This window comes from Maylandia zebra, linkage group LG13 (genome assembly GCF_041146795.1).
Source record: "Maylandia zebra isolate NMK-2024a linkage group LG13, Mzebra_GT3a, whole genome shotgun sequence".
NCBI classification, from domain to species: domain Eukaryota; kingdom Metazoa; phylum Chordata; class Actinopteri; order Cichliformes; family Cichlidae; genus Maylandia; species Maylandia zebra.
This window is the reverse complement of record NC_135179.1, coordinates 19,650,386-19,660,748: the sequence shown is the minus strand read 5'-3', so window position 1 is coordinate 19,660,748 and position 10,363 is coordinate 19,650,386. Positions and strand designations below refer to the sequence as shown.

Genomic DNA, 10,363 nt, shown 5'->3' with positions numbered 1-10,363 from the left:
AATCAATGTCTCTTTAGACTCTGAAAATGGGGAACTGTATAAAAATTACTATAACTGAAAGAGTTAATGCAATGGTTTCTTAAAAATCCCTTTGAATTAAAGCTGAAAGTCTGGACTCCATTCACATGTTGAATCAGGTTTTGCAGGGAAAAACTACAAAATCAATCTTTTTTTCCCCCCAACCAATTATAGATCTAATTGAGTTTTGTTCTGACATTACGCTGCTGATAGGACAGAGCAAAAAAATCAACAGAGAGTCACAGATGTTAATATGAATATCTTCTGGATCATCTGGATATAAAGACAGAGAAAGTGACAGAAACACTGAGTGTGATGGATCACGTTTATTGCAAGCCAATAAATTAGAACATTCAGAACTGAAAGATTTAAAGACAAATCGAGGGTGAATCCTCATCATTGGTATTATGAGTGAAAGGACTTTGTGATCTTGTCTGCTGCATAGAATAATCAATATCCTTTGACATCTATCAGGTCAGCACGCAAAATAAAACAGATATATGTACTGGTTCAATTGCACAGTCAAGCATAGACAGGTCAGTACAAAGAGTTTTAAAAAAATGACAAGAAAAGACCTTCTTCAATTAAAAAAATCTACCTGTAAAGTGCTCATGCCACATTTTAAAATCCCTTAACAACCATATTTCAGAGAAATGCAGTACCAAAAAAAATGTGAGGGAAAAGGGAAAAGGAACAGTTACAGCATTGATAGTGCAGTTACCTTATAAAATCTTCACATATCCCAGGATTTAGGCAAAAAACAAACAAACCCAAAAACCAAATTTTCCCTTTAAAAAGACTCAAATAAACTAAACAATCGTCATGGCAGCAGTGCCATTTGTCATTCATAAAGCACAGAATATGAGTCTGCTGATCATTACTTCAGGTTTTCATTAACATACTGAAGGTGTACATAAGCAGTGGTAATCCTCAAGGAGACCACAAAAGCTGTGTTGCTTAACAATGCCGATTCTTCAGCGGATCCTGTTTCTACTTTAAAACAGAAGAGCGTCTCCAGACAGGATCTTCTTGGTCCTTCTAGGTGAGACAAAAACAATGTCCCCTGTCAGAGGATTTCAGTGTTTACACCTCGATGAATTAGTCCCACTGTCATCTGGGCCTGCTGGGAGGCATCAGGGCAGCCCTCCCGCCGAGCTAGGGGAGCAGATAAATAGTATTAGCACACATACTTGGGATGAGACATTTTTATTCTCCAAACTTGGTCTTGGTGTGTTTATTTCCCCATGTTAGTGCCTCACCAACTCACTGGTGGTCAGGAGAAGTTTATATGCTTACTGATTCACTGACTGCTTGTTCATTACACTGCTATGCTAGGACAGAGCCAAAAACCACAGACATCTTCATAAACGTGATAGCCTCTGAGAATGTCTGAGTCTGAATACATACCAGCTGAGTGTGAGGCAATGAAGACAGGACTGCGGAGGGCTTTGGCTTCGCTGGAGGCATTGGGGGCTTTGGTTTCATGATCTGAGAGACAAAACAGTTCATGTTTTAAAGAAGCAGCAAACGCAAGCACTGTTAAATGTGTATACGCAAATAATGAGTTCAGTTTGAACGTTATTTACCGGCTTTGTTGTGAGTGGTGGCAGAGGTCTCGATGGAGGCAGTGGCTTACTCTGAAAAAAAGAGAAAAAAAAAGTATATATATAAGACCAGAATAATGATACTAAAATAAATTTTTTTAAAAATAATTACTGCCCCAAAAGACAATGAAGACATGCAGTTTTACCTCAGTAAAGATTGGCTTTCTTGAAACAGCTGGAGCCTGCGTGAATGGCTTTATAGCCTAAATAAAAACATTTATTTACTAGTTGAAACATATAAATAACATTTAAATGAAGCTGGAACCGGAGGTCAGATTACCTGCTGAAACACAGATGGCTGGGGTACGGCTGCTGCTTTCTTGGGCGGCTGTAAAGGGAGAAAATAGAAATGAGTACAGTCTAAAATTTTATTTTTTAAGCCTTATTCCTCACTGGTTTTTGACAGTTTGACTAAAATACAAGTCTGTTTATGATTTGAATTTGGTCCAATAACACAGGCCAAAATCTACTGCCACAGCACATTACGGCACTCTGGTGGCAAATCTGCTACATCACAGAAGGTGCTCACCTCTGGAGCTGCTCGGCTGGGCTTTAGTGCTCCAGTCTGTGATCTGGTAGGAGCAGAGAAGAGCGGTTTACATGCTTGAGTGGCCGACGACTCCAAAAATTTAGGCTGGCTGATTTGTGCTGATCCAAGAGGAGGCCTGCGTCGTTCGCTGCTCGACCGAAACAACGGGTTGAACTGTCCCGCGGAAGATGGGAGGTATCTGCAAGGAAATATGCACAATTGCTTAAAAGAAACTCTGACAAGCTTATAAAGTTTTATTTACTTATTGTGGTGATCCAAAAGCTAAAAGAGAGGAGGAGCTCCTTTCTGTACCTCTTCGCAGGCTGTCTCTTTCTGACGTACCACATCAAACTCCCGATAACCACGAGCAAAAGAAGAAGTAAGCCAGCCACCACTGACACTATGAACTTAACCAGGCCTGACTCTGTACACACACACAATAACACAACAGATTAGGCCAATGAGATTTTTTTTGCCCAAGGATGAGCAAATAACAACATACGTCACCTCCCTCAGGAAGCAAACTCCTCTGTAACATAATTAGGGCGTATGTACACACTAATAAGGAAATGCCACTGCATCAGTGTCTGCTTGTATTCATCAGAACAGAGCACGATTGTTTTAAGGCCCATGAGAAATTCAATCCAAGTATTGCAGCTCAGTGGAAAACAGAGCATATGGGTCATGTGTAAATCATGGTTATTAAAAGGGCAGGGAGAAGCGGGCTATCAGTGGGTGTATGTCAGGATAGTAGAGTACCTTGAGGCAGCTCGGACTGCTGCACATCACAGAAAGGTGGAGCCCAGCCAGGATCGCAGTGACACTTGCTCTCATGATTGCAGACCTGTAAGAGATCCCACTCATAGTACGCATGTTGTGCTGCCATAAATCCACAGTGCTTTAGAGTGCCGAGGATCTAAAGTTCTCACCCCACGGTTGTTGCATTTGGCAGAGCAGTCATTTCTTCCATACATTTTTATGTTTTTTATGTCTTGACACTGTTGATTGTAGCATACCTAAAGGACACACAAAGACTTTGCAGGAATCTGTAGCGCATGGATGTTTTCTTCATTTTAGCTACAAAGAGCAGCTTTCTCACCATGTTTTTGCCGCACTTAGTGCCAGTAGGTACCATGTCCAAATCTTCGGGGTAGTTATCTTCAGGGTTCATAGTTGCCACATTGCACATGTCTCCGTTTCCTACTTTGTAAAGGGACTTCCTGGATGTCACAGGGAACTCCCATCCGCCGGAACAAAAAAGTTGACCACAGGACTGATCTCTGTAACCGAAAACCACAAGGGATGGTTTCAAGAACAAACAGTACCTGGCAGTGAATATGTGCAATTGTAGAGCTTTGGATTGCATACCGGCCTGGGCATCTCTGGTTAAAGTGTGTCTTTCTGCAGTTTCCATGCAGATAGAAACAAGCATCTGAAGCGACTTCAGCATCTGAAAACAATCACAGCAAAAAATACAGCTTGATGAGTCTTGATTATTAAGAATAAAGCACATCTGAAGCAAACTGTGATTCACTAGTTTCTTAACCTGGTCCCCAAAGCCTCTTGCAGTGATCCCGGCGTGAAGGACACTGTCCATTGTAGCAGTACCCTGTTCCATGGTTACACAGCAGGCCATTCTGGGTGTAGGCGTCAGTCGGACAGACAGCAGAGAAGCCGGTGCAATATTCTGCCAGGTCGCAGTCTCCTGCTTTCGGTCGGCAGACGCTGCCTGTCGGTTTCAGCTACGGAGTGGAGAGGAACACAGATGGTGATGTACCGACTACTAAAATACACGCACTCACACATAACCAGCCAGACGGCACAGTCAGACTGTGTCTTGTTATATAGTAACATAATTAGTATCAGTGTGACTTCACACAGTGAGTAGTACTTACTTGGCAGTTGTGGCAGCACTCTCCCTCTCCACACTGGGCTCCTGCATTCAGTTTGCAGGTGGTGGCATTGCAGCAGGGATTCTTGCATTCCTGGCAGGCATACAGAGGCATGCACATCTCAGTCATCATTGTGTGTTTCAGTAATGGGAGTTTGGCTATACAAAACGAACGTGATATGCACAAACCTCCACCGTGCCGCAGTCGCACTCCTCTCCAGGCTCTAAGAAGGCATTTCCACACATGGGGCCCCCATAAACTCGATCGGTGGAAGGAGTATTGAGCAGACATGCCGGGTTGATCTCCTCCAAGAACTTGCTGAGCTGCTGCCGACTGCAGCTGCTGAACAGCTCCGGATACTTTAAGCTAGAGGAGGTGGACGATAATAAGACCATATCAGATGTTTTTCCTTCGAAGGTCTGCACATAGGAGGGTGTTCATTTGCACAGGTGCAAAGCTGAGCTTACCCAACGCTCTCTGACATGATGCAGCCTTTTTTTGACACAGAAGTGCCACAGACACAGTCTTCAGTGTCGTGGGACAAGCCTAGGTTGTGACCCATCTCATGCGCAATGGTGGAAGCCACTCCAATTGCATTAGTGTTATGGTCCTGTGCGACATTTAATTCACAAACATTTAATTTCCACATCTTTCCACTTTTAATTAAAGAAATCCACATTGAAACATGACTACCTCATTGACAGCTCCAGAGTTAGAGGTGCACATAGCATTGGTGTTTGCTAAGCCTACAGTGGAGCCATCAAAATCCACAGCTCTGAAAGGTGATGAGGCAAAATGTTTACAAATTATCTTATCATTTTTTAGATAGGTTTAGTAAGCAGTAGAAAGACGAACATCTTACGTTATGAACTGCGCATTGTCATGTTTGGTCCTCGGCAGAAGGTGCTGCTGACGCCACTCAAGGAAACGACGGAGGGTGACCTCAGGGTCAGTGCTGACATGTATTTGATCTCTGTATGACCAGATATCCAGGCCGACGAGCATCACACGAACGCCCACAGGGCGATAGAGCTGAAACAGAGCAGCGCGGTGAGCGAAATCAGTTAAAATCAGCATTTGCAAAACCACAAAATGCTTCAAGCAGCAGATTTTATAAATGTGCAACAGGAAACTAATGTTGGGTCTAGTGCTGCAAGATGATGCAAACACATTGGGAGTATGCAAAGAGAATTGTGGGATATGTGTGAAAATTTTCAGTTAAGGTGTGAAGATTCACAGTTAAAGTTAGATTTTTCACAGTGAGAAAAAAAAAAAACCTTCTCCTTCCTTTTACTGGTCAGATTCCAGTCAGTAAAGAACAAAGTATCAGGACACATTTCTTGCGTGAAATCCAAAGTGAAAGTAAAGCTTGAAGACGTGTGGGACACGAAAACACAGAAACAGTGCCGAGACACAAACGTACTTTGTCCACGTGGTTTGCTATTTCAAGCGCTCTGGCCTCTATTGTCTTCTTACTGCCAAACTTCTTATACTGAAAGAAACCATTATTTCACTTAGTATCACATTTAACAACATGCCATGAACAAAAGAAGATCTTACACCTCAAAAATTGTCTTACTCGTGACTAGGCAAAAGAAAAAGTGAGCTCAAACCTCTCTATGGTCAACCACAACAACCAGCTCCACCGTCCTGGGTCTCTTCGTTCGCTCTGCTTTCTGAGCTCTGCTTTTCTGAGAAACACAAAAGACACATGATATTAACAATGTTGAGCATTTGTGTATGTGTACCTGTTTGGTTAGGATTATGCGGTTAAAGGGTGGTTAATGAAAAATAAAAAGTTTCAGTGTTTGGGGTGACTGTGGTTCAGGTGGTAGAGTAGGTTGTCTACCAATCAGAAGCTCCTCCAGTCTGTGTGTCACAGTGTCCTTGGGAGAAACACTGAACCCTGAGTTACCCCAGATGTGAGTGTGAATAAAGTGTGTGTGATTGGGTGAATAGGAATCCTAGTATAAAGCGCTTTGAGTTTTTAAAGTTGAATAGAAAGGCACTATGTAAGTCCATTTGATCGTTTAAATGCTTTTAGAGCAGTGTAACAGTGACTTTGTGCTAAATATTCACACACTCAGTCACAGGTAATGACCCAAACATATTAAAAGCGATCTATAACTTCTCTCTGTGGTGTTTCCCTTTTTTCTTAGATCCTTTCATTGACTAAATGTATTGTCACTTGTGGGAAATGTGGTTATTTCACTGTAACTTCACTTCTAATTGTCGACCTAAAGAAATCTATTTTCATACATCTTCATAAATGTCATGACGATAGAGAATTACTTATATTTTTGTATCACAATGCAAAGTCCTGTTTTTTTGTTTTTTGCATAAATCTATGAAATGTGAGACAGCACCATAAATCTGGATGTGTTCATCTTGTGTGTCTTTACCAGACTGGCGAGCCGGAACAGTCCAGACGGACGAGCTACATGATCATAGAAAGTGGTCGTGTTTCCATGGGAACAGAGGCTCCTCTTCTTCCTCAGGTGTTTGTAGTTGTAAACAGCATGAAGACCCTCATCGCTGTGAGTGTCGGCACTCTGGCCGTCATCCTGCTGTCCTGCCTTGGTACCGAGAGGCTCAATGAGGTACGTCTGGTCCCGGAGGCGCACAAACCCCCTACAGAGGGGACAAAGGCAAACTTTTCAGCATGTCTGGTTCTCAAACGTCAACTTTCCCCTTTCATGACAGCAACAGAAGGGTTAACGAGAGAAGTCTGCATCCAAGGAGCACGAGTTACTGTGCATGCAGTCTTGATGATCTTTAGGAGGGATGCTGATCTTCCCTTTAGTTTGGGCGTGCTGGCCATGAGTCACAGACGAAGTCTTACCGTAACATAGCATCATGGTTTTTATGAAATTTGGGCACCCCTTCAGGGAAAGAAACCTTTTTGTAATTAGAGGTAAAAGATGAAAGAAAAAAATTATAGCCTGCATTACTCACTTTATTCCTGAGCAGAGTCCAATGCTGGCAGAGGAGTCCTCCACTCCCACGATGTGTCCGTGGTAGTAGCAGTGAACCTGAACAGACAGCCATGATTTGTACCAGAATTAATAATGACATTTGGGATTTTTTAATCTCCCAGATATCTCAGTGTGGTCTGGATGCTAATCTTAACCTTATATGTCATTCCCACTTCCTCCTGTTTCTTCCTGCTGCGTGTGTGTCTGTGGTCATAATCGGGAACCTGAGAAACTTTTTTTTTATGCAATTTGATATTTTGAAACGTGCAAGAAATAATTACACATACTGCACAAAATGCCCCTGATCTGATATTTGTAGCAGATAATTACAATTTACTGCAAAGTGTTTACTTTAGAAATACATTAACAGTAAGCGTGGATACAAATAAGTGAGCACAAAAGACCTGTTGTCTTTCTTCAGGTCAGAGCTATGATTTTAATATAGTCAAAAGATTTATATTGGCATTTCGCAAAAGGAAAAAAAAAAATCCGGTAATGAATGATAAATGTACAAACACCTCTGAAAGCAGTTGGTGGCACAGGATATCCTGCTTTCATATGATTCAAGCCTGTGCAGTCAAATACTTATATGGTAATCTATACCAGTAAAAAGGATCTGAGAGAGAATGACTATGGAGTATCGTGCTAAGCATCTTGTGCACTTTCACAAAAACAAAATAGACACATTTTCCCGATGGTGTAGACAAATAAAATAATGTAAAGATACATACACTTAGATCTGGAGTGGTTGAGATTTGGTCTCCCTGATCAGAGTAATGTGTCACAGAGAAGGTTTTACCCACTAGATTCCTGAAAAAAGAAAGTGCACAAATTGAGGAACCTCTAAGGTTTAAAAAAGCCTTAGAAAGTAGCTCAAAATCAAACAAGTCATTTAAAGTTTTCTCACTTGTTCTTTTCCAAATGCAGAGTGTGGTTTTGCCCTGCGATCCATATAGAGTACTGCAGTGCATCAGGGTATTTCTGTTCACACACACACAAGAAGCAGAAGGGATTTAAATTCATTCTTCAGATCACTTTTTTCTTAATGAACTGCTTCAACAGCACAGTAGAGTGAGTGTTACCTTGTGTGTAGCAGCAGCATCATCATCATTAAAAACAGATGAGTCCTTCAGCCTCAGAGGTATCACTGTTTGGTACTTTATGACATGAGGTAGAGTCTCTACACTGGCTGTAATTATCCCTGCAAGTGTTAAATGATTTATTAGATAAATCGAAAGAAAGAAAGAAAGAAAGAAAGAAAGAAAGAAAGAACTCTTTACATACCCCATGAGGAGAAGAAAATCCATATAAAACATCCAGAACTTGACATGTTGCTCTATCAGACACACTCTGTCATTGTGTGGTTGGCTCTCTGAGGGAAATACAGAGGATCCTCAGCTCTCCGCCTCTCTCTCTCTCTTTCTCTCTCTCTCTTCCTCTCTGCCTCGTAATATCCTGTAGCATCTAAATCAGAGCAACCACGAGTCACCACAAGAGATTGTCAAAAAAGAAAAAAAGAAATTGTTAAAAAAAATTGTCTCCAAATATGTTTTTGAACTCTGTAGTCTGTGATTTACATGAGGGGCTGAACGAGCAGAGTGAAGAAACAGACACGAATAACAGAAGCACTTTAAAAAACCACGCCTGGAAAGTCTGTGAAAGTTATTTCTGCAGTTAACTGAAAAATAAAACGCTTTGCCACCAAAGTTTCACCCATCCTAACCACTCTCACAAACTGTTGAGTATCAAAGCTTACTGCTACAGAACGGTAAGAGTTATCTGTCTTTAGCCATCAGGGCACGTTGTTGTATTTGCAGCCATCTAGTGGTAATGTGCTTGAAGCATAGGCTTGAAGTTTAGGGATGTTGATTGGTGACCTGTGTTTTAATGTTTTTAGGTCACAAAAAAAACACATTTAGGGAGCAATTTTCAAGAACAATGAGCTTGCAACTGACTGGATGCCTTGTGAAGGAAAACTATGTAGGTCCCACTACTGAAGAGAGACTGCCCTACAATCCAGTGCCCACTGGTATCAGACCAGGGCCCGCACTGTATGCAGTTCTCTGCATTAGCAGCCTGAGACCTGCTTTTGACTTTTTTATAAGAAAGAAGCTCTTTTAGCTGCTGTGCACCTATAAAAATCTGCATGGGAGGAGAATTGGAGAGATATACATGAAGTGTAGATGAGAGCCTACCCCAGAATAAAGCTACATGTGGCATGTGGGATGACAAGACTCCAAGTTCCAAGGAGTTAAAAAGAAAAAGGGGTTCACACTCCAACCAACAGAGGCGCTCCAAGGACACGCTGACAACATCTTTACTTCGTTCACCTGTAACATGGTGGACTAATGTTGCTTGTATTAATTCATCTCCTTGTTTGTTGTGGGAAGTTGTGGTTTTGCGTGCCACATTTACTGTGAGCCAATGGCTGTGATGGGGTTGGATTAATTGAAGGCGGGTGTATTTGATTGCACTGATATGCTAGTCTACTTATAGCCCACACTACAAACACCGCTATGATGTTTTGTCTCTCTGTGCAGGTATGTCATATGATCAGATCTAAGATGACTTGATTCAAATATGTTTAGGATGGATAGTTTGCTGCTCTGTGAATTGTATATTGAAGATGTAGTTATATTGTGTCTCTCTGTGCAGACCAGGGCCTACTATATGCCGCAGCCTAAAGGCAGAATTGGGTTGCTGAGGCTGGAGTGATTACTGGCCATCTACTTTCAGGGTGGTGGGTCTTGGGGGACAGCTGCTGGTTGATATCTGAAGTGCAACTGAACTGAGGCATCGCTGGCTCTGGCCTTGGACTGTGGGTTTTATCCCCTTTTCAAGTGGGACACTGGACTGTTTTATCCCTTCATTTTTTTGATCATTGTACTAATAAATTCTTTTTGAATTTTATTGGTTGTTGTCTTTTGCCCATGGCTGAGACAGCTGGTCAGACCTAGAATCTGTTTGTGTGTGTGTTACACACCTTGGCAAAGAAACTCCTCAGATGAAATCTGGCTCTGGTTGGCACATTTAGGGGAAACAACCCAGACCTACCTCACCCAGCTCCTCCAGTTGCAACAGAGGAAGATTTTGTTGTCTGTCTTTGCCATGGTAGTTTTGGTGAAGGCAGTATCCTACATGCCCAAGTGAGGCTAAAATGTGCACAACACACAGGTAACCAACAGGCAGTAATGGGGAGAAGAGGAAGCCTGGACTACAAGAAGCACAAATACGGTGTGGATAACCTAGACAGGATGTTGGCACCTCGAGTTGTTGAAGGAAAACTAGCAGATGGCTGTTGGGTCTTTTCTACGATCTCCTGGATGTTGTGGAATACAATGCCTT

General features: G+C 42.1%; 1 protein-coding gene across 1 annotated transcript; it reads right to left on the bottom strand.

The window, feature by feature from the left end:
- Positions 1 to 329: 329 nt before the first annotated feature.
- On the bottom strand, positions 330 to 8,440 carry adam8a (ADAM metallopeptidase domain 8a). Its single transcript, XM_004555901.4, has 25 exons — positions 8,303 to 8,440; positions 8,101 to 8,219; positions 7,926 to 7,999; positions 7,750 to 7,828; positions 6,999 to 7,075; positions 6,446 to 6,674; positions 5,657 to 5,734; positions 5,467 to 5,535; positions 4,906 to 5,075; positions 4,737 to 4,818; positions 4,511 to 4,653; positions 4,232 to 4,409; positions 4,047 to 4,136; positions 3,698 to 3,893; positions 3,520 to 3,601; positions 3,251 to 3,431; positions 3,081 to 3,167; positions 2,911 to 2,995; positions 2,464 to 2,575; positions 2,152 to 2,350; positions 1,903 to 1,950; positions 1,769 to 1,825; positions 1,605 to 1,655; positions 1,426 to 1,506; positions 330 to 1,173 (listed from the first exon to the last, which is right to left on the bottom strand). Exons 1-25 carry the CDS (start codon positions 8,346 to 8,348, stop codon positions 1,129 to 1,131), a joined length of 2,658 nt encoding a protein of 885 aa, XP_004555958.2. The 5' UTR covers positions 8,349 to 8,440; the 3' UTR covers positions 330 to 1,128.
- Between the last annotated feature and the right edge of the window lie 1,923 nt (positions 8,441 to 10,363).